This window comes from Hemiscyllium ocellatum (genome assembly GCF_020745735.1).
Source record: "Hemiscyllium ocellatum isolate sHemOce1 chromosome 38 unlocalized genomic scaffold, sHemOce1.pat.X.cur. SUPER_38_unloc_7, whole genome shotgun sequence".
In the NCBI taxonomy this organism is placed as follows: domain Eukaryota; kingdom Metazoa; phylum Chordata; class Chondrichthyes; order Orectolobiformes; family Hemiscylliidae; genus Hemiscyllium; species Hemiscyllium ocellatum.
The window spans coordinates 138,162-163,841 of NW_026867525.1; the positions used below are offsets into that span (position 1 = coordinate 138,162).

The 25,680-nt window shown below is 52.9% G+C and overlaps 2 protein-coding genes across 4 annotated transcripts in view; one reads left to right on the plus strand and one right to left on the minus strand.

Moving 5' to 3' along the window:
• Window positions 1-847: 847 nt before the first annotated feature.
• On the minus strand, window positions 848-18,999 carry LOC132808789 (protein lin-37 homolog). Of its 3 annotated transcripts, none has more exons than XM_060822242.1 (10): window positions 18,879-18,999; window positions 17,014-17,143; window positions 14,948-15,023; window positions 6,899-6,952; window positions 5,401-5,430; window positions 5,124-5,209; window positions 3,848-4,014; window positions 2,750-2,878; window positions 1,939-2,012; window positions 848-1,667 (listed from the first exon to the last, which is right to left on the minus strand). In XM_060822242.1, the coding sequence occupies exons 2-10, from the start codon at window positions 17,066-17,068 to the stop codon at window positions 1,586-1,588; spliced, it is 753 nt and encodes a 250-aa protein (XP_060678225.1). In that variant the 5' UTR covers window positions 17,069-17,143; window positions 18,879-18,999; the 3' UTR covers window positions 848-1,585. The 3 variants fall into 3 exon arrangements, with proteins under 3 accessions (XP_060678225.1, XP_060678226.1, XP_060678227.1); XM_060822243.1 differs by lacking the exon at window positions 18,879-18,999 and adding an exon at window positions 18,462-18,521; XM_060822244.1 differs by lacking the exons at window positions 17,014-17,143; window positions 18,879-18,999 and adding an exon at window positions 18,462-18,516.
• A 358-nt stretch (window positions 19,000-19,357) lies between these two features.
• The window catches only part of LOC132808792 (uncharacterized), a 40,463-nt gene continuing 34,140 nt past the window's right edge, over window positions 19,358-25,680 (plus strand). The window contains exons 1-3 of the mRNA XM_060822246.1: window positions 19,358-19,387; window positions 25,028-25,130; window positions 25,366-25,658. Of these exons, the coding sequence (XP_060678229.1) occupies window positions 19,368-19,387; window positions 25,028-25,130; window positions 25,366-25,658 (416 nt within the window). The 5' untranslated portion in view covers window positions 19,358-19,367. The remainder of the gene's footprint in view (window positions 19,388-25,027; window positions 25,131-25,365; window positions 25,659-25,680) is intronic.

Sequence of the window (25,680 nt, forward strand, 5' to 3'; positions counted from 1 at the left end):
TGGACAGTTCAGCCATAAACGTCAATGAACACAGGTAGACACCACGCAGTTTCCTGACAGACTGCGGTGGTGACCAATGTAGTAAAGTACACAAACAGTCAAAATAGTACACACATACTGACTGTGTACATGAAGATAGAACGTTTCAGCACAGTACAGGCTCTTCGGCCCGCAATGTTGTGCCAACCTGTGAAATTAATCCGATGCCCATCCAAACTACACTGTTCCATTATCATCCATATGTACGTCCAATAAATACTCTTCACGTCGGTGAGTCTACTTGTTCCTGGGTGTCTCTGTACACGTAGGGATCCATACATGTAAAGGTGATTACTTAATTTGTTATGGGGAAGGAATCAGACAAGCAGATCTGTAACAGTATCGCTGCAACAGCAAGGCCATGTGGTGTCCCCACCAGGAGCCCACAGCCAGCAAAAGGCAACTGACCTAACTGCTTCCTGTGGCTCAGAATCTCAGCCAAGGGGTTGTGTGGAGAGGCAAAAACAGAACTGAAAACAAACCTTGGCCATTCAAAGTCTGTGAGAAGATTTGTAGCTCGGGTGCTCGTTGTTGTGGTTCTGTTCACCGAGCTGGGAGTTTTTGTTGCAGACGTTTCATCCCCTGTCTCAGTGACATCCTCAGTGCTTGGGAGCCTCCTGTGATGTTTCCTCCGGCATTTGTAGTGGTTTTTCTCTGCCGCTTGCGGTTGTCCGTCGCAGTGGCCGGTATATTGGGTCCAGGGCGACGTGCTTATTGATTGAATCCGTGGATGAGTGCCATGCCTGTAGGAATTCCCTGGCTGTTCTCTGTTTGGCTTGTCCTATAATAGTATTGTTGTCCCAGTCGGACTCATGTTGTTTGTCATCTGAGTGTGTGGCTACTAAGGATAGCTGGTCGTGTTGTTTCATGGCTAGTTGGTGTTCATGGATACGGACTGTTAGCTGTCTTCCCGTTTGTCCTATGTGGGGTTTTGTACACTACATTGGTTTTGCTCATGCTGGGTATCGGGTCCTTTGTCCTGGTGAGTTGTTGTCTGAGAGTGGCTGTTGGTTTGTGTGTTGTTAAGTCCTATGCGTCCACGCAGATAACAGGCAACATGGGCTCAACTGGGACAACACTACTATTATAGGACAAGCCAAACAGAGAACAGCCAGGGAATTCCTAGAGGCATGGCACTCATCCACAGATTCTAACAAACACATTGACCTGGACCCAATATACCGGCCACTGCAGCGGACAGCAACTGACAACCGGAAGCTGCAGATACAAACCACTATAAATGCCGGAGGAAACATCACAGAAGCGCTTCACAGGAGGCTCCCAAGCACTGACGATGTCACCTAGACAGGGGACTAAAGGTCTGCAACACAAACTCCCAGCTCGGTGAACAGAACCACAACAACCATGGCCATCTCCAGTCTGGGCCCAGTAGGAAACACAGCGGGCCCCAGGGCCCTGTTGGTCGAACTGGGGAGATGAAGGGAAACAAAGACACGACCATCTACAATAAACTGGTCATGGAACGGCGGTGGGTATGATCCCGGACAGGGACTGGGGCTATCCGGATCCACATCTCAGGGAGCACTCACTGACGCTCAAACATCTCCTTCAGGATCTTCATGCTGTCTCTGTAACGATACTGGTTCCTGTGAGACGCCTCTCTCCACCTACAGAACAGCAGTAACACAAGGGTCTCAGGAACATCAACTCTAATTGGGGGCTGTTCACATCGAATCCAACTGCACTGTTATACATATGAGTGTGTTCAGGATCCACCAGAATTCCGCACCGTGGAATTGAACAGGGAGTGTGTGTGTCCTTGGGCTGGTGGAGACTCGGAGTGAACGGGAAGGAGTTTGGGTCCATTGAGATTGCAGGGTTGGATCTGGGTGGCTGGTGGACAGTGAACAGTTCTGGCTGGGGAGGATTCCAGCTTACCTCTGTCGAATCTTCTTCCAGCGATCCATGTGATTGTACAGCAACGTGGGCACCCCAGGGACATTACTGCGACTCTGAAAGGGAACAGAGGATAGGTTACAGAGTACCCGGTCATTGTGTCGGGGAATCACAGACACAGAGACCCCCCGTCCCGTCACCGTGTGGGGGAATCACAGACACAGACCCCCGTCCCGTCACCGTGTGGGGGAATCACAGACACAGACCCCCGTCCCGTCACCGTGTGGGGGAGTCACAGACCCCCATCCCGTCACCGTGTGGGGGGTCACAGACACAGACCCCCGTCCCGTCACCGTATGGGGGAATCACAGACCCCTGTCCCGTCACCGTGTGGGGGAATCACAGACCCACCATCCCGTCACCGTGTGGGGGAATCACAGACACAGACCCACCATCCCGTCACCGTGTGGGAGAATCACACAGACCCCCGTCCCGTCACCGTGTGGGAGAATCACAGACACGGACCCCCGTCCCGTCACCGTGTGGGGGAATCACAGACCCACCATCCCGTCACCGTGTGGGAGAATCACACAGACCCCCGTCCCGTCAGCGTGTGGGGAAATCACAGACACGGACCCCCGTCCCGTCAGCGTGTGGGGGAATCACAGACACGGACCCCCGTCCCGTCACCGTGTGGGGGAATCACAGGTACGGACCCCCGTCCCGTCACCGTGTGGGGGAATCACAGGTACGGACCCCTCCCGTCCTGTCACTGTGTGGGGGAATCACAGGTACGGACCCCTCCCGTCCTGTCACTGTGTGGGGAATTTCTATGTAGCTGGTTATAGGTTACCATGCTGATGTCAAGGTGTTTCTCAGTGGGAGGCAGTGGTGAAGGAACACGGAGATTGATCAGTGAGCAGGGAGTTGGCACTGGCAGTTTGTAAATATCCTGACCCTTTCCATTCATCACCTCAGCAACCTGTCAAAAGAGAAAACTAATCACTGCTCAGTTTACAGAGGCAGGGAAATTCCAGTGTTCCTCATCACTGACTTCCTCTTCATCCGATGGTCCGAACTGGGGATGTTCACCGATCATTCCACAAGTTCAGCACCATTCACCACTCCTCACATACTGAAACACAGTCTGCGTCCATGTGGACAATATCCAGGCTTGGGCTGACAGGGGGCAAGTAACCATGCCACACAAATAATCAGGCAATGACCACCTCGAGTAAGAGAGGATCTCATTTTGGCCTCTTGACATTCAATGGTGTTACCATTACGGAATCTCCCCCACTCTCAACATCCTGGGGGTCACCATTGACCAGAAACCCACCAGGACCCACCACCTCAACCCAGCGGCTCCAAGAGCAGGTCAGAGGCTGGGAATCCTGCAGCGAGTAACTCCCCTCCTGACTCCCCCCAAAGCCTGTCCCCCCATCGACAAGGCCCAAGGCAGGAGGGGGGAGGGAATACTCCCCACTTGCCCCTGGGTGGGGGCAGCTCCAACAACACTCGAGAAGCTCCACACCATCCAGGGACAAAGCAGCCCCCGCCCCCACAAACATCCCCTTGCTCCCTCCCCCCCACCCCCTCAGTAACAGCAGTGTATACCATCCCCTCCCTCCCCCCCCCCCACCCCCCTCAGTAACAGCAGTGTGTACCATCCCCCTCCCGCAAGTTCCCCTCCGAGCCCCTCCCCATCCCGACTTGGAAATCTATCGGCCGTTCCTTCCTGGGTCAGGGACATTGTGGGTCTCCCCTACAGCACATGGGCTGCAGCTAAAACTTGGGTTCAGGAAGCATCATCAGTGTGGTCACATACAAAGGATGGAAAGTGAACTCTATTGCGTGACTTTCAGAACTCCCCATGTCCTGGTGCACCCTAATCTACCCTGATACGGAGATCCTGAAGACACCCATGATTGGTGGGACAGTGCCCCCTCACCTCCTCATCCTCGAGTGCGACTGGTGGCTGGGGGGTTGGGCTGCGAGTTCCCTCACGGAGACTGGGCTTGTTCCTCATCCAGGATCGGCAGATGGGGTACAGAGGGGTGTTCTCATTAAACTGAGCCAGATCAACGCTCCGGTCAAACAGCTTCATGGTATAGGCATCTGCAGGAACACAGCCCAAAACCTCAGTCCCTGAGAGACGAGAGAACATCAGCAGACAGCCCCTCTCCCTGAGAGACCTTCATCTCCACCACAGTGCCTCATTTAAGGGCAGGCTAGCATTACCCTATCAATGACACACTCTCATTCCAGCTTGTTTCACCCCATCCCAGCACAGCCCCACGTCAAAACACATTTCACCCCCCTCTCTCTTCTCGGCAACACAGAATCCCAAATAACAATCACCGTTTGTTCCCATTCCAAACCAATCCCAGGTCAACTCCTACATCATACAATCCATTACATCTCTTTCCAGCCTTGAATTACAGATATCCTTAATTCACACTGGGTACACGCTCCGGATTAAATCCCACTGCACTCCCAGTCTCCCTGCTCTGGATTAAATCCCATTCCGGTCCCTGTCTCCCTGCTCTGGATTAAATCCCATTCCGGTCCGTCTCCCTACTCTGGATTAAATCCCATTCCGGTCCCAGACTCGGTGCTCTGGATTAAATCCCATTCCGGTCCCTGTCTCCCTACTCCGGATTAAATCCCATTCCGGTCCCAGACTCGGTGCTCCGGATTAAATCCCATTCCGGTCCCTGTCTCCCTGCTCCGGATTAAATCCCATTCCGGTCCCAGACTCGGTGCTCCGGATTAAATCCCATTCCGGTCCCTGTCTCCCTACTCCGGATTAAATCCCATTCCGGTCCCAGACTCGGTGCTCCGGATTAAATCCCATTCCGGTCCCTGTCTCCCTGCTCCGGATTAAATCCCATTCCGGTCCCAGACTCGGTGCTCCGGATTAAATCCCATTCCGGTCCCTGTCTCCCTACTCCGGATTAAATCCCATTCCGGTCCCAGACTCGGTGCTCCGGATTAAATCTCATTCCGGTCCCTGTCTCCCTGCTCTGGATTAAATCCCATTCCGGTCCCAGACTCGGTGCTCCGGATTAAATCCCATTCTGGTCCCAGTCTCCCTACTCCGGATTAAATCCCATTCCGGTCCCAGACTCGGTGCTCTGGATTAAATCCCATTCTGGTCCCAGTCTCCCTACTCCGGATTAAATCCCATTCCGGTCCCAGACTCGGTGATCCGGGTTAAAGCATACTTGGCCTCTGGTGAACTCCCTCGTAAGCAGCATCCTCAGTTTCCTTCCTCTTCTTGCGTCTTTGATGTGGGAACCGGGTCGATGGCCTGGAACGCAACCCCAAAACAAACACACACAAGCTGGTGAGGCACAAAGAGGAGGTGGGGGGGGGGGGGGGGGGGGGGGAAGGAGAGGGATGGGGTCAGCCACCAGATTGAGGTGGGTGAGGGTGATGCCAAGGGGATTAATGAGGTGATAATGAGGATAATTGAGGGGGAGCAGACAGGATCAATCTCACCTTTTCCCTGCTGCTGCTGGTGAGGAGTCTCTGTAAAAGTGAACAGCAGATGAATCACACGCAGCAAATTGCACTCCTCACTTCTCTCTCTCCTCTCTCTCTGACATTGCTACCCCAATAGCTGGATTCCTCTCTGCCTCTCCAACCAGAGCCCACACATTCTCAACTCTGAACTCCAGCATCTGTAGCCCTAACTCTGTCTGAGAGTGTGATGCTGGAAAAGCACAGCAGGTCAGACAGCATCCGAGGAGCAGGAGAATCAACATTTCGGACCGGAGCCCTTCATCAGGAATGAGGCTTGTCCACAAACCACGTTCCTGATGTAGGGCTTATGCCCAAAATATTGATTCTCCTGCTCTTCAGCTGCTACCTGACCTGCTGTGCTGTTTCAGCATCACACTCTCGACCCCACTCTCTCTCGCCAGTGCCAATCTCTCATTCCCTCACCTATCGCCCTCATCTGCCTTACGCTCCTTATCCTACCCCACCATTCTTCCTCTCTCTCCAGCCTGACTGATCCCACTCCCCTCCTGTCTCTCACACCTGTCAGCCTCTGACCAAGAGGGAGAGGCTGAATAGGCTGCGGCAGGAGCAGCAGAGGCTGAGGGCTGACCTTATACAGGTTGAGGGGCGTGACAGTTCTTTTCCCTGGGGAATCCAGAACTGGAGGGCACTGGTTCAAGGTGAGAGGGGAAAGATATAAAAGGGACCTGAGGGGCAACTTCTTCACACAGTCTTACAGATGTACAGCACGGAAACAGACCCTTCGGTCCAACTCGTCGATACTGATCAGATATCCCAACCCAATCTAGTCCCGCCTGACACCACCCAACCCATATCCCTCCAAACCCGTCCTTGGTGGTGTGTGTGTGGAACGAGCTGCCAGAGGAAGTGGTGGGGGCTGGTACAATTACAACGTTTAAAAGGCATCTGGATGGGGACATGAATAGGAAGGGGTTAGAGGGATATGGGTCAAGGATAGAGTGATGCGGGAAAAACACAGGTCAGGCAGCATCCAAGGAGCAGGAAAATTGACGTTTCAGGCATCCTGATGAAGGGCTTTTGCCTGCTCCTCGGATGCTGCCTGACTGGCTGTGCTTTTCCAGCAACACTCTAATCTGGACTCTAATCTCCAGCATCTGTAAGTCCCCATTCCTGCCTGAGGGGGATACGGGTCATGTGCTGGCTAACTGGACTAGATTAATTTAGAATATCTGGTTGGTATATAAGAGTCGGCCTGAAGGGTCTGTTTCCAAGTTGGACATCTCTATGATGCTCTTTCTCCCTCCATCCCCAACTCCCATTTTCTCTCTCTCCCGCCATCTTGAACAGCTTCATTCCCTCCCTGTGATCAGTGAAGGTCACCTGAGGATTGGAATCGGATTCTATCAGATGGAGAGAATCCAGCACAAGGTGAGACTGTGTGTTCCTGTCAGGAGAGTCCACACCAACACCTGCAGACAGAGACTTCCCACAGCCCAGCCCAGCACAAACTCACTTGCTCTGTAGATCGGAAAGCACAGGCTTCACAATCTCATCATCAGCATGGTCTCTGAAAAATCAGAGAGAGGGGGACACAGTCAGTGACAGCAGGGAGCACAGACACTGAACCAGCAGAGAGAGAGGGGGACACAGTCAGTGACAGCAGGGAGCACAGACACTGAACCAGCAGAGAGAGAGACATGGTCAGTTACAGCAGTGAGCACAGACACTGAACCAGCAGAGAGAGACATGGGCAGTGACAGTAGTGAGCACAGACACTGAACCAGCAGAGAGAGAGGGGGACACAGTCAGTGACAGCAGGGAGCACAGACACTGAACCAGCAGAGACAGAGACATGGTCAGTTACAGCAGTGAGCACAGACACTGAACCAGCAGAGAGAGAGGGGGACACAGTCAGTGACAGCAGGGAGCACAGACACTGAACCAGCAGAGACAGAGACATGGTCAGTTACAGCAGTGAGCACAGACACTGAACCAGCAGAGAGAGACATGGGCAGTGACAGTAGTGAGCACAGACACTGAACCAGCAGAGAGAGGGATATGGTCAGTGACAGCAGGGAGCACAGACACTGAACCAGCAGAGACAGAGACATGGTCAGTTACAGCAGTGAGCACAGACACTGAACCAGCAGAGAGAGACATGGGCAGTGACAGTAGTGAGCACAGACACTGAACCAGCAGAGAGAGGGATATGGTCAGTGACAGCAGTGAGCACAGACACTGAACCAGCAGAGAGAGAGACACGGTCAGTGACAGTTGTGAGCACAGACACTGAACCAGCAGAGAGAGACATGGCCAGTTACAGTAGTGAGAGTGAGAGAGAGAGCGCGAGAGAGAGTCAGTTACAGCAATGAGCACAGACACTGAACCTGCAGAGAGAGACATGGTCAATGACAGTAGTGAGCACAGACACTGAACCAGCAGAGAGAGACATGGGCAGTTCCAGCAGTGAGCACAGACACTGAACCAGCAGAGAGAGACATGGGCAGTTCCAGCAGTGAGCACAGACACTGAACCAGCAGAGAGAGAGAGACATGGTCAGTGACAGTAGTGAGCACAGACACTGAACCAGCAGAGAAAGACATGGTCAGTGACAGTAGTGAGCACAGACACAGAACCAGCAGAGAGAGACATGGCCAGTTACAGTAGTGAGCACAGACACAGAACCAGCAGAGAGAGAGACATGGTCAGTGACAGTAGTGAGCACAGACACTGAACCAGCAGAGAGAGACATGGTCAGTGACAGTAGTGAGCACAGACACTGAACCAGCAGAGGGGGACATGGTCAGTGACAGTAGTGAGCACAGACACTGAACCAGCAGAGAGAGAGAGAGAGACACACATGGTCAGTTACAGTAGTGAGCACAGACACTGAACCAGCTGAGACGGACATGGTCAGTTACAGTAGTGAGCACAGACACTGAACCAGAGAGAGAGACATGGTCAGTTACAGCAGTGAGCACAGACACAGAACCAGCAGAGAGAGAGACATGGTCAGTTACAGCAGTGAGCACAGACACAGAACCAGCAGAGAGAGAGACATGGTCAGTGACAGTAGTGAGCACAGACACTGAAGCAGCAGAGAGAGAGACATGGTCAGTGACAGTAGTGAGCACAGACACGGAACCAGCAGAGAGAGACATGGTCAGTGACAGTAGTGAGCACAGACACAGAACCAGCAGAGAGAGAGACATGGTCAGTGACAGCAGTGAGCACAGACACTGAACCAGCAGAGAGAGACATGGTCAGTGACAGTAGTGAGCACAGACACTGAACCAGCAGAGAGAGAGACATGGTCAGTGACAGTAGTGAGCACAGACACAGAACCAGCAGAGAGAGAGACATGGTCAGTGACAGTAGTGAGCACAGACACTGAACCAGCAGAGAGAGACATGGGCAGTGACAGTAGTGAGCACAGACACTGAACCAGCAGAGAGAGACATGGCCAGTGACAGTAGTGAGCACAGACACAGAACCAGCAGAGAGAGACATGGTCAGTGACAGTAGTGAGCACAGACACTGAACCAGCAGAGGGGGACATGGTCAGTGACAGTAGTGAGCACAGACACTGAACCAGCAGAGAGAGAGAGAGAGAGACACATGGTCAGTTACAGTAGTGAGCACAGACACTGAACCAGCTGAGACGGACATGGTCAGTTACAGTAGTGAGCACAGACACTGAACCAGCAGAGAGAGAGACATGGTCAGTTACAGCAGTGAGCACAGACACTGAACCAGCAGAGAGAGAGACATGGTCAGTGACAGTAGTGAGCACAGACACAGAACCAGCAGAGAGAGACATGGTCAGTGACAGTAGTGAGCACAGACACTGAACCAGCAGAGAGAGAGACATGGTCAGTGACAGCAGTGCGCACAGACACTGAACCAGCAGAGGGGGACATGGTCAGTGACAGTAGTGAGCACAGACACTGAACCAGCAGAGAGAGACATGGTCAGTGACAGTAGTGAGCACAGACACTGAACCAGCAGAGAGAGAGAGGGACATGGTCAGTGACAGTAGTGAGCACAGACACGGAACCAGCAGAGAGAGGGATATGGCCAGTGACAGTAGTGAGCACAGACACTGAACCAGCAGAGAGAGAGGGACATGGTCAGTGACAGTAGTGAGCACAGACACTGAACCAGCAGAGAGAGAGGGACATGGTCAGTGACAGTAGTGAGCACAGACACAGAACCAGCAGAGAGAGACATGGTCAGTGACAGTAGTGAGCACAGACACTGAACCAGCAGAGAGAGAGACATGGTCAGTGACAGCAGTGCGCACAGACACTGAACCAGCAGAGGGGGACATGGTCAGTGACAGTAGTGAGCACAGACACTGAACCAGCAGAGAGAGACATGGTCAGTGACAGTAGTGAGCACAGACACTGAACCAGCAGAGAGAGAGAGGGACATGGTCAGTGACAGTAGTGAGCACAGACACGGAACCAGCAGAGAGAGGGATATGGCCAGTGACAGTAGTGAGCACAGACACTGAACCAGCAGAGAGAGAGGGACATGGTCAGTGACAGTAGTGAGCACAGACACTGAACCAGCAGAGAGAGAGGGACATGGTCAGTGACAGTAGTGAGCACAGACACAGAACCAGCAGAGAGAGACATGGTCAGTGACAGTAGTGAGCACAGACACTGAACCAGCAGAGGGGCACATGGTCAGTGACAGTAGTGAGCACAGACACTGAACCAGCAGAGAGAGAGACATGGTCAGTGACAGTAGTGAGCACAGACACTGAACCAGCAGAGAGAGAGACATGGTCAGTGACAGTAGTGAGCACAGACACTGAACCAGCAGAGAGAGAGACATGGTCAGTGACAGTAGTGAGCACAGACACTGAACCAGAGAGAGACATGGTCAGTGACAGTAGTGAGCACAGACACTGAACCAGCAGAGGGGGACATGGTCAGTGACAGTAGTGAGCACAGACACTGAACCAGAGAGAGACATGGTCAGTGACAGTAGTGAGCACAGACACTGAACCAGCAGAGAGAGAGACACGGTCAGTGACAGTAGTGAGCACAGACACTGAACCAGCAGAGAGAGAGACACGGTCAGTGACAGTAGTGAGCACAGACACTGAACCAGCAGAGAGAGAGACATGGTCAGTGACAGTAGTGAGCACAGACTGAACCAGCAGAGAGAGAGACATGGTCAGTGACAGTAGTGAGCACAGACACTGAACCAGCAGAGAGAGAGACATGGTCAGTGACAGTAGTGAGCACAGACACTGAACCAGAGAGAGACATGGTCAGTGACAGTAGTGAGCACAGACACTGAACCAGCAGAGGGGGACATGGTCAGTGACAGTAGTGAGCACAGACACTGAACCAGAGAGAGACATGGTCAGTGACAGTAGTGAGCACAGACACTGAACCAGCAGAGAGAGAGACACGGTCAGTGACAGTAGTGAGCACAGACACTGAACCAGCAGAGAGAGAGAGGGACATGGTCAGTGACAGTAGTGAGCACAGACACTGAACCAGCAGAGAGAGAGAGGGACATGGTCAGTGACAGCAGTGAGCACAGACACGGAACCAGCAGAGAGGGACATGGTCAGTGACAGCAGTGAGCACAGACACAGAACCAGCAGAGAGAGACATGGTCAGTGACAGCAGTGAGCACAGACACTGAACCAGCAGAGAGAGACATGGCCAGTGACAGTAGTGAGCACAGACACTGAACCAGCAGAGAGAGAGGGACATGGTCAGTGACAGTAGTGAGCACAGACACTGAACCAGCAGAGAGAGACATGGTCAGTGACAGTAGTGAGCACAGACACTGAACCAGCAGAGAGAGACATGGCCAGTTACAGCAGTGAGCACAGACACAGAACCAGCAGAGAGAGAGAGAGACATGGTCAGTGACAGTAGTGAGCACAGACACAGAACCAGCAGAGAGAGAGAGAGACATGGTCAGTGACGGCAGTGAGCACAGACACTGAACCAGCAGAGAGAGGGACATGGTCAGTGACAGCAGTGAGCACAGACACAGAACCAGCAGAGAGAGAGGGGGACATGGTCAGTGACAGCAGTGAGCACAGACACAGAACCAGCAGAGAGAGACATGGCCAGTTCCAGTAGTGAGCACAGACACAGAACCAGCAGAGAGAGAGAGAGAGAGAGAGAGAGAGAGACACACAGAGACAGAGAGACAGAGAGACACGGTCAGTGACAGTCGTGAGCACAGATACTGAACCAGCAGAGAGAGACATTGGCAGTGACAGTAGTGAGCACAGACACTAAACCAGCAGAGATAGAGAGAGAGAGACATGGTCAGTGACAGCAGTGAGCACAGACACAGAACCAGCAGAGAGAGACATGGTCAGTGACAGTAGTGAGCACAGACACTGAACCAGCAGAGAGAGAGACATGGTCAGTGACAGCAGTGAGCACAGATACTGAACCAGCAGAGAGAGACATGGTCAGTGACAGCAGTGAGCACAGACACTGAACCAGCAGAGAGGGACATGGTCAGTGACAGTAGTGAGCACAGACACTGACCCAGCAGAGAGAGACATGGTCAGTGACAGTAGTGAGCACAGACACTGAACCAGCAGAGAGAGTCATGGTCAGTGACAGTAGTGAGCACAGACACTGAACCAGCAGAGAGAGGGATATGGTCAGTGACAGCAGTGAGCACAGACACTGAACCAGCAGAGAGAGAGAGAGATAGACATGGTCAGTGACAGTAGTGAGCATAGACACAGAACCAGCAGAGAGAGACATGGCCAGTTCCAGTAGTGAGCACAGACACTGAACCAGCAGAGGGGGACATGGTCAGTTACAGTGGGGAGCACAGACTCTGAACCAGGAGAGAGGGGGAGAGAGCGAGAGCGAGAGAGAGAGAGACAGTTACAGTAGTGAGCACAGACACTGAACCAGCAGAGAGAGGGGGACATGGTCAGTTACAGTAGTGAGCACAGACACTGAACCAGCACAGAGAGAGACAGAGAGAGAGAGAGAGAGAGAGAGAGAGAGAGAGAGAGAGAGAGAGAGAGAGAGAGAGAGAGAGAGAGAGAGAGAGACAGACACACACACACACACACACACACACACGGACAGCTACAGTAGTGAGCACAGACACTGAACCAGCAGAGAAAGAGAGTGACATGGACAGCGACAGCAGTGAGCACAGACACTGAACCAGCAGAGAGAGACATGGTCAGTGACAGCAGTGAGCACAGACACTGAACCAGCAGAGAGAGACATGGTCAGTGACAGCAGTGAGCACAGACACTGAACCAGCAGAGAGAGACATGGTCAGTGACAGCAGTGACCACAGACACTGGACCAGCAGAGAAGTAGAGACACTGTTAAAGCCGTGAGTGTGAAATGATAGCTCAGTGGATGTCAGTGGTGGGCAGTCAGAAATGAAGAGTTCTTGTTCAAGGACAGATAGATATCCAATGTATTCAAAGTTTGCAAGAAGATTTGTCGGTCGGGTGCTCGTTGTTGTGGTTCTGTTCGCCGAGCTGGGAATTTGTGTTGCAGACATTTCGTCCCCTGTCTAGGTGACATCCTCAGTGCTTGGGAGCCTCCTGTGAAGCGCTTCTGTGATCTTTCCTCCGGTATTTATAGTGGTTTGTCTCTGCCGCTTCAGGTTGTCAGTTCCAGCTGTCCACTGCAGTGGCCGGTATATTGGGACCAGGTCAATGTGCTTATTGATTGCATCTGTGGATGGGTGCCATGCCTCTAGGAATTCCCTGGCTGTTCTCGGTTTGGCTTGTCCTATAATAGTAGTGTTGTCCCAGTCGAACACATGTTGCCTGTTATCTGCGTGTGTGGCTAGTAAGGATAGCTGGTCGTGTTGTTTCGTGGCTAGTTGGTGTTCATGGATGCGGGTTGTTAGCTGTCTTCCTGTTTGTCCTATGTAGTGTTTTGTGCACACACAAAACAAGTTGCATCAAGACTCTGTTCAAAAGGGCTACAACACACTGCAGTACACCAGAACTGCAAGAGGAGGAAGAAGAACACCTATACAATGTATTCGCCAAAAACAGATTCCCCCGCAATTTCATCAACAGATGCCTAAGGGAAAGACAACGGAACGAGGACATGCCACAACCCAAAGGACTAGCCACACTCCCATACATCAGGAGCATTTCTGAACTGACAGCCAGACTACTGCGACCACTAGGACTCATCACAGCACACAAACCAACAGCCACTCTCAGACAACAACTCACCAGGACGAAGGACCCGATACTCAACATGAGCAAAACCAACGTAGTGTACAAAATCCCATGCAAGGACTGCACAAAACACTACATAGGACAAACAGGAAGACAGCTAACGATGTGCATCCATGAACACCAACGAGCCACGAAACGACACGACCAGCTATCCTTAGTAGTCACACACGCAGATGACAGGCAACATGCGTTCGACTGGGACAACACTACTATTATAGGACAAGCTGAAAATGTGTTGCTGGTTAAAGCACAGCAGGTCAGGCAGCATCCAAGGAACAGGAAATTCGACGTTTCGGGCATAAGCCCTTCATCAGGAATGAGGGGAGTGTGCCAGGCAGGCTAAGATAAAAGGTAGGGAGGAGGGACTTGGGGGAGGGGCGATGGAGATGTGATAGGTGGAAGGAGGTCAAGGTGAGGGTGATAGGCCGGAGTGGGGTGGGGGCGGAGAGGTCAGGAAGAGGATTGCAGGTTAGGAGGGTGGTGCTGAGTTGAGGGAACCGACTGAGACAAGGTGGGGGGAGGGGAAATGAGGAAATTGGAGAAATCTGAGTTCATCCCTTGTGGTTGGAGGGTTCCCAGGCGGAAGATGAGGCGCTCTTCCTCCAGCCGTCATGTTGTTATGTTCTGCCGGTGGAGGAGTCCAAGGACCTGCATGTCCTCGGTGGAGTGGGAGGGAGAGTTAAAGTGTTGAGCTATGGGGTGGTTGGGTTGGTTGGTCCGGGCGTCCCTGAGGTGTTCTCTGAAGCGTTCCGCAAGTAAGCGGCCCGTCTCCCCAATATAGAGGAGGCCACATCGGGTGCAGCGGATGCAATAGATGATGTGTGTGGAGGTACAGGTGAACTTGTGGCGGATATGGAATGATCCCTTGGGGCCTTGGAGGGAAGTGAGTGTGGAGGTGTGGGCGCAAGTTTTACATTTCCTGCGGTTGCAGGGGAAGGTGCCGGGAGTGGAGGTTGGGTTGGTGGGGGGTGTGGACCTGACGAGGGAGTCATGGAGGGAGTGGTCTTTGCGGAACAAAGGACAAGCCAAACAGAGAACAGCCAAGGAATTCCTGGAGGCATGGCACTCATTCAATCAATAAGCACATCGCCCTGGACCCAATATACCAACCACTGCTACGGACAGCTGGAACTGACAACCGGAAGCAGCAGGTTCAAACCAGTATAAATGCCGGAGGAAACATCACAGGAGGCTCCTAAGCACCGAGGAAGTCACCTAGAAAGGGGACGAAACGTCTGCAACACAAACTCCCAGCTCGGTGAACAGAACCACAACATCCAATGTATTGTTCAAATGAGTATCCTACTCCACGGCAGAGGCAACCCAAACACTTACCGCTCAATGTCACTCTTCTCAACCAGACACTGCAGAACGGCATCTAAACGATTACGAGCTGTCGAAGCCTCAAGATCTGTAGGAGAGAGAAACTACATCAGTGACTATAATCTCTGTTACAGAGGGACAGGCAGACAGAGGGCACTGTGGGAGGGTCAGTGCTGAGGGAGTGCCGCACTGTCGGAGGGTCAGTGCTGAGGGAGCGGGCACTGTCGGAGGGTCAGTGCTGAGGGAGCGGGCACTGTCGGAGGGTCAGTGCTGGGGAGTGGGCACTGTCGGAGGGTCAGTGCTGGGGGAGCGGGCACTGTCGGAGGGTCAGTGCTGGGGGAGCGGGCACTGTCGGAGGGTCAGTGCTGAGGGAGCGGGCACTGTCGGAGGGTCAGTGCTGGGGGAGCGGGCACTGTCGGAGGGTCAGTGCTGGGGGAGCGGGCACTGTCGGAGGGTCAGTGCTGGGGGAGCGGGCACTGTCGGAGGGTCAGTGCTGGGGGAGCGGGCACTGTCGGAGGGTCAGTGCTGGGGGAGCGGGCACTGTCGGAGGGTCAGTGCTGGGGGAGCGGGCACTGTCGGAGGGTCAGTGCTGGGGGAGCGGGCACTGTCGGAGGGTCAGTGCTGGGGGAGCGGGCACTGTCGGAGGGTCAGTGCTGGGGGAGCGGGCACTGTCGGAGGGTCAGTGCTGGGGGAGCGGGCACTGTCGGAGGGTCAGTGCTGGGGGAATGTTCCAGTGCAGCACTTGAGAAGGTGTTTCAGTATCTTCAGTGGTTGGCCTGAGGTGGTGACCATAGGGAGAGAAAGAGAATTTCATTTTGTCAGCCTGTCCTCCCTCACTAATCTTTCCACAGGCTCCGCTGCTGTACAGTCACTCCTTCAGTCCTTGCTATTTATCCTAACGGCTGACGAATTGCAGGGCTCTCGGTTCGGCGTCCCTTCCCTCGCCTGTTCCCTGTTCTGTCAGGCCCAATCCAGACGAAGCCATCACCCCAGCAGTGCTCACCACCACCACCTGCTGTTTGGATGAAATCCTGCAGCAGTGAAAAAGGCAACACCGACATCATCACCACAGAACTGGAGGCCATTCAGCCCCTCCTCCTCCTCCAGCCTGGTACACAGGGACAGGAGGCCATTCAGCCCCTCCTCCTCCTCCAGCCTGGTACACAGGGACAGGAGGCCATTCAGCCCCTCCTCCTCCAGCCTGGTACACAGGGACAGGAGGCCATTCAGCCCCTCCTCCTCCAGCCTGGTACACAGGGACAGGAGGCCATTCAGCCCCTCCTCCTCCAGCCTGGTACACAGGAACAGGAGGCCATTCAGCCCCTCCTCCTCCTCCAGCCTGTTACACAGGAACAGGAGGCCATTCAGCCCCTCCTCCTCCAGCCTGTTACACAGGAACAGGAGGCCACTCAGCCCCTCCTCCTCCAGCCTGTTACACAGGGACAGGAGGCCATTCAGCCCCTCCTCCTCCAGCCTGTTACACAGGGACAGGAGGCCATTCAGCCCCTCCTCCTCCAGCCTGTTACACAGGGACAGGAGGCCATTCAGCCCCTCCTCCTCCTCCAGCCTGTTACACAGGAACAGGAGGCCACTCAGCCCCTCCTCCTCCAGCCTGTTACACAGGAACAGGACACGATTCAGCCCCCTCCTCAGTGCTGTTACAGAGAAACCGGAGAAGACCACTCAACACCCTCCCATGCAATTGAAATTCCTCAATTTCCCCTCATCCGGTGAAAAACAAGCTCAGGTTTGGAATTTCCAAATGGCCTTGGTGGCAATAGAGAGAGTGTGCCCTAACTTCCCCTCACATTTCCTGCTAACCCACGGTGCCTGTGTGGGCCTGGCCTGGACACAGAGACGGAGCCCCATCAGGGCTCTGTGCAATTCCTCCAGGAGGAGAGTTTCTCTCTGTTGAACCACTTGTTTAAATCTTATCTTCAGTACTGGAGGAGGACCAAGGAATGTGAAATAGAGAACATATTCAGGGTGAAGGAATTGCGACGGGATAGGAAAGGGACAGGAAATAGGGGAGAGGAGGAGAGCTGACACTGAGGGGGGCAGTTCAGTTCAAGGCCTACCTGCTTTTTCGGTTTTCACCGTCACTGAAATCATGTTACTGCTGTGAGGCCTCATTCACACACTGGAACGGGGGAGGAGGCTCACACACTTACAATAGGAGCCACGGAGAGAAGCAGCACTCAAACAGGCCTGTGAAAGAGAGACGTAATCCCCAGAGTCAGTGTCACTCAGTGACAGTGTGAGGGAGCTGGATTACCATCAGTAGGGATACAGTCAGTAACACAGGGCCCTGGGGGGGAGAGGGGTTACTGAGGGACAGTGTGAGGGAGCTGGATTAACATCAGTAGGGATACAGTCAGTAACACAGGGCCCTGGGGGGGGGGGGGGGGAGAGGGGTTACTGAGGGACAGTGTGAGGGAGCTGGATTAACATCAGTAGGGATACAGTCAGTAACACAGGGCACTGGGGGGGGGGGGGGGGGGGGGGGAGAGGGGTTACTGAGTGACAGTGTGAGGGAGCTGGATTAACATCAGTAGGGATACAGTCAGTAACACAGGGCCCTGGCGGGGAGAGGGGTTACTGAGGGACAGTGTGAGGGAGCTGGATTAACATCAGTAGGGATACAGTCAGTAACACAGGGCCCTGGGGTGGGGGTGGGGGTGGGGGTGGGGGGGGGGGGGGGGAGAGAGAGGGGTTACTGAGTGACAGTGTGAGGGAGCTGGATTAACATCAGTAGGGATACAGTCAGTAACACAGGGCCCTGGCGGGGAGAGGGGTTACTGAGTGACAGTGTGAGGGAGCTGGATTAACATCAGTAGGGATACAGTCAGTAACACAGGGCCCTGGGAGGGAGAGGGGTTACTGAGTGACAGTGTGAGGGAGCTGGATTAACATCAGTAGGGATACAGTCAGTAACACAGGGCCCTGGGGGGGAGAGGGGTTACTGAGTGACAGTGTGAGGGAGCTGGATTAACATCAGTAGGGATACAGTCAGTAACACAGGGCCCTGGGGGGGGGGGGGGGGGGGGGGGGGGGAGGGGTTACTGAGTGACAGTGTGAGGGAGCTGGATTAACATCAGTAGGGATACAGTCAGTAACACAGGGCCCTGGGGGGAGGGGGGGGAGAGGGGTTACTGAGGGACAGTGTGAGGGAGCTGCATTAACATCAGTAGGGATACAGTCAGTAACACAGGGCCCTGGGGGGGGGGGAGGGGGGGGGGAGAGGGGTTACTGAGTGACAGTGTGAGGGAGCTGGATTAACATCAGTAGGGATACAGTCAGTAACACAGGGCGCTGGGGGGGGGGGAGAGGGGTTACTGAGGGACAGTGTGAGGGAGCTGGATTAACATCAGTAGGGATACAGTCAGTAACACAGGGCCCTGGGGGGCTGGGGGAGGGGGGAGAGGGGTTACTGTGACTGTACTCCCACCACACTGACCCCCTCCCCCATTCTATATTGCACCTTTATATTAATGATGTCTACTTCATTCCCCTCCCCCACACTGACCTGATGCTCCTTCGCCAACAGCCTCAGCCATGACGTCACCCGTCATCTCCCACCACCCCCGCTCCGCCCATTCGCTGACGTCAGCAAGGGCACGGCCGGCTACCATTGGCCACCACACCAGCTGTTCGCCATTCGCCCTCCTATTGGCTCGCCAGCAGCGGCCTTGTCCCGCCCACCGTTCCTCAATGGCCCACCGCCCGCCTGTCACGGCCGCCGACCAGCCCCTTGCGTGTGCGCGCTGTCGACGCTGTCCGCCCCGCTTTGCGGCCGTTAAAAGGGGCGGGAAAATGACGGAATGACCATGATTATATGATCAAACTTTAATAATAATTTTATTTCCGTTTGTCTCACACTCACCCAATAACTAAATCATTATCGGATGACATTCATTTTATGCCGACCCACCCTATTACAAACCTGAGGCACCAGCAGCAACGGTCACACACCCCTGGTCACGTGTCCGTAAACAGTCACGCGGTGCAGACCGCACCCTATTGGTTGCCTGGCTGTCAATACTCTCCACCTATTGGCTGCCGGAATACCGGTCAATTGTGTTTGGACCTCAAGCGGCGACGATCTGCAACGGCTATCTCTTATTGGCTAGGAACCTGTCAGTCACGTGATTGATCACGCGTACCGCGTGCCGTTGGTTAGACGGCACGATGTCATCCGAACGCCCCGCCTTCGACGGTCTATTGGGCAACCATCTGTCAATCACTCCTGTTCCCGAAGACCGAGAGCCCTATTGGTTGCGGTACTGTCCATCAGGAATAACTTGCGCCCGATCATCCTTCGATTTGCGGACGGCGATGTCAGTCAGAGAGGAAGGCACACCTTACGTCGAAGCGTGATGACGTTTGGCGAGGCAACCCCGCCCCTTTCCTGACGGTTGGAGGAGGCGGGAATATGGAGGATTGGAAGTGCAGGTGAATGAGAGTTGGTCAGTAATGTGATGGAGTGACCCACCGTGGGCCCATGGTCAGTCTGACCGGCGGGGTGGTCATCAGGGGGTCCTAATCTCATGTCACAGTCATTAATAATACAGTGACATCAGTATATAATGTACAAATAGTGGGAGATTATCAATAATACCCTCACACAGTACAACGCTGTGTATAATCAGAGAGACAGAGTGGAGGTGAATCAGAGATTATCAATAATACCCTCACACAGTATAACGCTGTGTATAATCAGAGAGACAGGGTGGGGGTGAATCAGAGATTATCAATAATATACTCACACAGTATAACGCTGTGTATAATCAGAGAGACAGAGTGGAGGTGAATCAGAGATTATCAATAATACCCTCACACAGTATAACGCTGTGTATAATCAGAGAGACAGGGTGGGGGTGAATCAGAGATTATCAATAATACCCTCACACAGTATAACGCTGTGTATAATTAGAGAGACAGAGTGGGGGTGAATCAGAGATTATCAATAATACCCTCACACAGTATAACGCTGTGTATAATCAGAGAGACAGGGTGGGGGTGAATCAGAGATTATCAATAATATACTCACACAGTATAACGCTGTGTATAATCAGAGAGACAGGTGGGGGTGAATCAGAGATTATCAATAATACCCTCACACAGTATAACGCTGTGTATAATCAGAGAGACAGGGTGGGGGTGAATCAGAGATTATCAATAATATACTCACACAGTATAACGCTGTGTATAATCAGAGAGACAGAGTGGAGGTGAATCAGAGATTATCAATAATACCCTCACACAGTATAACGCTGTGTATAATCAGAGAGACAGGGTGGGGGTGAATCAGAGATTATCAATAATACCCTCACACAGTATAACGCTGTGTATAATTAGAGAGACAGAGTGGGGGTGAATCAGAGATTATCAATAATACCCTCACACAGTATAACGCTGTGTATAATCAGAGAGACAGGGTGGGGGTGAATCAGAGATTATCAATAATACCCTCACACAGTATAACGCTGTGTATAATCAGAGAGACAGGGTGGGGGTGAATCAGAGATTATCAACAATATACTCACACAGTATAACGCTGTGTATAATCAGAGACAGAGTGGGGGTGAATCAGAGATTATCAATAATACCCTCACACAGTATAACGCTATGTATAATCAGAGAGACAGAGTGGGGGTGAATCAGAGATTATCAATAATACCCTCACACAGTATAACGCTGTGTATAATCAGAGAGACAGGGTGGGGGGGAATCAGAGATTATCAATAATACCCTCACACAGTATAACGCTGCGTATAATCAGAGAGACAGGGTGGGGGTGAATCAGAGATTATCAATAATACCCTCACACAGTATAACGCTGTGTAGAATCAGAGAGACAGGGTGGGGGTGAATCAGAGATTATCAATAATACACTCACACAGTATAACGCTGTGTAGAATCAGAGAGACAGGGTGGGGGTGAATCAGAGATTATCAATAATATACTCACACAGTATAACGCTGTGTATAATCAGAGAGACAGGGTGGGGGTGAATCAGAGATTATCAATAATACCCTCACACAGTATAACGCTGTGTATAATCAGAGAGACAGGGTGGGGGTGAATCAGAGATTATCAATAATACCCTCACACAGTATAACGCTGTGTATAATCAGAGAGACAGGGTGTGGGTGAATCAGAGATTATCAATAATACCCTCACACAGTATAACGCTGTGTATAATCAGAGAGACAGGGTGGGGTGAATCAGAGATTATCAATAATACCCTCACACAATATAACGCTGTGTATAATCAGAGAGACAGGGTGGGGGTGAATCAGAGATTATCAATAATACCCTCACACAATATAACGCTGTGTATAATCAGAGAGACAGGGTGGGGGTGAATCAGAGATTATCAATAATATACACACACAGTATAACGCTGTGTATAATCAGAGAGACAGGGTGGGGGTGAATCAGAGATTATCAATAATGTTCTCACACAGTATAACGCTGTGTATAATCAGAGAGACAGAGTGGGGGTGAATCAGAGATTATCAATAATACCCTCACACAGTACAACGCTGTGTATAATCAGAGAGACAGAGTGGGGGTGAATCAGAGAGACAGAGTGGGGGTGAATCAGAGATTATCAATAATACCCTCACACAGTATAACGCTGTGTATAATCAGAGAGACAGGGTGGGGGTGAATCAGAGATTATCAATAATATACTCACACAGTATAACGCTGTGTATAATCAGAGACATAGTGGGGGTGAATCAGAGATTATCAATAATACCCTCACACAGTATAACGCTGTGTATAATCAGAGAGACAGAGTGGGGGTGAATCAGAGATTATCAATAATACCCTCACACAGTATAACGCTGTGTATAATCAGAGAGACAGAGTGGGGGTGAATCAGAGATTATCAATAATATACACACACAGTATAACGCTGTGTATAATCAGAGAGACAGAGTGGGGGTGGATCAGAGATTATCAATAATACCCTCACACAGTATAACGCTGTGTATAATCAGAGAGACAGAGTGGGGGTGAATCAGAGATTATCAATAATACCCTCACACAGTATAACGCTGTGTATAATCAGAGAGACAGGGTGTGGGTGAATCAGAGATTATCAATAATACCCTCACACAATATAACGCTGTGTATAATCAGAGAGACAGGGTGGGGGTGAGTCAGAGATTATCAATAATACCCTCACACAGTATAACGCTGTGTATAATCAGAGAGACAGGGTGGGGGTGAATCAGAGATTATCAATAATACCCTCACACAGTATAACGCTGTGTATAATCAGAGAGACAGGGTGGGGGTGAATCAGAGATTATCAATAATACCCTCACACAATATAACGCTGTGTATAATCAGAGAGACAGGGTGGTGGTGAATCAGAGATTATCAATAATATACTCACACAGTATAACGCTGTGTATAATCAGAGAGACAGGGTGGGGGTGAATCAGAGATTATCAATAATATACTCACACAGTATAACGCTGTGTATAATCAGAGAGACAGGGTGGGGGTGAATCAGAGATTATCAATAATACCCTCACACAGTATAACGCTGTGTATAATCAGAGAGACAGAGTGGGGGTGAATCAGAGATTATCAATAATATACTCACACAGTATAACGCTGTGTATAATCAGAGAGACAGGGTGGGGGTGAATCAGAGATTATCAATAATACCCTCACACAGTATAACGCTGTGTATAATCAGAGAGACAGAGTGGGGGTGAATCAGAGATTATCAATAATATACTCTCATGGTATACAGGAGATGACTTTGCCTCAGTTCCAGGATAAGTGTGAGCGGGGGTGTGTCTGTCTGAGTTCCGGAGCAGTGTGTGGCAGATGGGGGGAGAGGTGGGGGTGGTGTCTCTGTCTCAGTTTCAGGAGCAGTGTGAGGGGGGTGTCACTCCCTCAGTTTCAGGAGCAGTGTGAGGGCGGTGTCACTCCCTCAGTTTCAGGGACAGTGTGAGGGGGGGTGTCACTCCCTCAGTTTCAGGGACAGTGTGAGGGGGGGTGTCACTCCCTCAGTTTCAGGAGCAGTGTGAGGGGGGGTGTCACTCCCTCAGTTTCAGGAGCAGTGTGAGGGGGGGGGTGTCACTCCCTCAGTTTCAGGAGCAGTGTGAGGTGGGGGGTGTCACTCCCTCAGTTTCAGGAGCAGTGTGAGGGGGGATGTCACTCCCTCAGTTTCAGGAGCAGTGTGAGGGGGGGTGTCACTCCCTCAGTTTCAGGAGCAGTGTGAGGGGGGGGTGTCACTCCCTCAGTTTCAGGAGCAGTGTGAGGGGGGGGGTGTCACTCCCTCAGTTTCAGGGCAGTGTGAGGGGGGATGTCACTCCCTCAGTTTCAGGGCAGTGTGAGGTGGGGGGGTGTCACTCCCTCAGTTTCAGGAGCAGTGTGAGGGGGGGTGTCACTCCCTCAGTTTCAGGGCAGTGTGAGGGGGGATGTCACTCCCTCAGTTTCAGGGCAGTGTGAGGTGGGGGGGTGTCACTCCCTCAGTTTCAGGGCAGTGTGAGGGGGGGTGTCACTCCCTCAGTTTCAGGAGCAGTGTGAGGTGGGGGGATGTCACTCCCTCAGTTTCAGGAGCAGTGTGAGGTGGGGGGATGTCACTCCCTCAGTTTCAGGAGCAGTGTGAAGGGGGGGTGTTACTCCCTCAGTTTCAGGGCAGTGTGAGGGGGGGTGTCACTCCCTCAGTTTCAGGAGCAGTGTGAGTGGGGGGTGTCACTCCCTCAGTTTCAGGGACAGTGTGAGGGGGGGGTTTTACTCCCTCAGTTTCAGGGCAGTGTGAGGGGGGGTGTCACTCCCTCAGTTTCAGGAGCAGTGTGGGGGGGGAGGTGTCACTCCCTCAGTTTCAGGGCAGTGTGAGGGGGGGTGTCACTCCCTCAGTTTCAGGAGCAGTGTGAGGGGGGGTGTCACTCCCTCAGTTTCAGGGACAGTGTGAGGGGGGCTGTCACTCCCTCAGTTTCAGGGACAGTGTGAGGGGGGCTGTCACTCCCTCAGTTTCAGGGACAGTGTGAGGGGGGGGGTGTCACTCCCTCAGTTTCCGGAGCAGTGTGAGGGGGGGGGTGTCACTCCCTCAGTTTCAGGAGCAGTGTGAGGGGGGTGTCACTCCCTCAGTTTCAGGGCAGTGTGGGGGGGGGTGTCACTCCCTCAGTTTCAGGGACAGTGTGAGGGGGGGTGTCACTCCCTCAGTTTCAGGGCAGTGTGAGGGGGGGGGTGTCACTCCCTCAGTTTCAGGGCAGTGTGAGGGGGGGTGTCACTCCCTCAGTTTCAGGGCAGTGTGAGGGGGGGTGTCACTCCCTCAGTTTCAGGAGCAGTGTGAGGGGGGGTGTCACTCCCTCAGTTTCAGGGACAGTGTGAGGGGGGCTGTCACTCCCTCAGTTTCAGGGACAGTGTGAGGGGGGGTGTCACTCCCTCAGTTTCAGGGACAGTGTGAGGGGGGGTGTCACTCCCTCAGTTTCAGGAGCAGTGTGAGGGGGGGGTGTCACTCCCTCAGTTTCAGGGACAGTGTGAGGGGGGGGGTGTCACTCCCTCAGTTTCAGGGACAGTGTGAGGGGGGGGGTGTCACTCCCTCAGTTTCAGGAGCAGTGTGAGGGCGGTGTCACTCCCTCAGTTTCAGGAGCAGTGTGAGGGGGGGTGTCACTCCCTCAGTTTCAGGAGCAGTGTGAGGGGGGGGTGTCACTCCCTCAGTTTCAGGGCAGTGTGGGGGGGGTGTCACTCCCTCAGTTTCAGGGCAGTGTGGGGGTGTCACTCCCTCAATTTCAGGAGCAGTGTGAGGGGGGGGTGTCACTCCCTCAGTTTCCGGAGCAGTGTGGGGAGGGGTGTCACTCCCTCAGTTTCAGGAGCAGTGTGAGGTGGGGGGGTGTCACTCCCTCAGTTTCAGGGCAGTGTGGGGGTGGGTGTCACTCCCTCAGTTTCAGGGCAGTGTGGGGGTGTCACTCCCTCAATTTCAGGAGCAGTGTGAGGGGGGGGTGTCACTCCCTCAGTTTCCGGAGCAGTGTGAGTGGTCTGCTCTGGGTGATGAAAGTTGTATTGTCTGTCAGTGAAATCACTGTTTTGCTTTGTGTCTTTCTGTGTGTCCGACAGCTCTGTGTTTAGTCTGGGAAGCCCTTTTGGACAATCTCAGCTCTCTCGCAGTCACTACCACCCATCGTCTCCTCATCGGACACTCCCGCAGCAGGGCAGAAAGGTGAGACGGGTGTGCATTGTGAGGGACACGGACCGATTGATCGGGTCGTAAAATCTCGGGCTCACCTTTCATGCTTAATGCTGGTCTTAACTTTGACCCTAGTACAACCCAGTTTGCCAGCCTTGTGTGTAAGGATAGGCACCTGACTCCGTGAGCAATCTCATGCCATGCTGGAGCGGATGAGTAAAGGGGGCAAGTGCCAGTTGTAATGACTCAGTTATGTCTCACCTTCCAGGTGATGAAGCCAGGCCAGTGCCAACTGCCTGCACCATCGTTTGTATCGGCACCTCCTCTGGCCTCACCCGCTGCCCCCAGGCCAACTGACCAGCCTGCTGCTCAGGGCGAGGTGCCGGACACTGGGCCGGGCAGCCCCTTGGGGGAGTCCTGGCCGTCCACCGAGAGCAGCTCCCTCATGACACCCGAGGGAGAGTCGGGAGAATCGATGGCATCACGGGAGATGTTCCGTACTGACTCGGGTTGGTCAGGAAGTCCACACATTGACCCTGCGGAGAGTTCAATCATCGCAAAGTAAGTGACAGCACCGCTGATA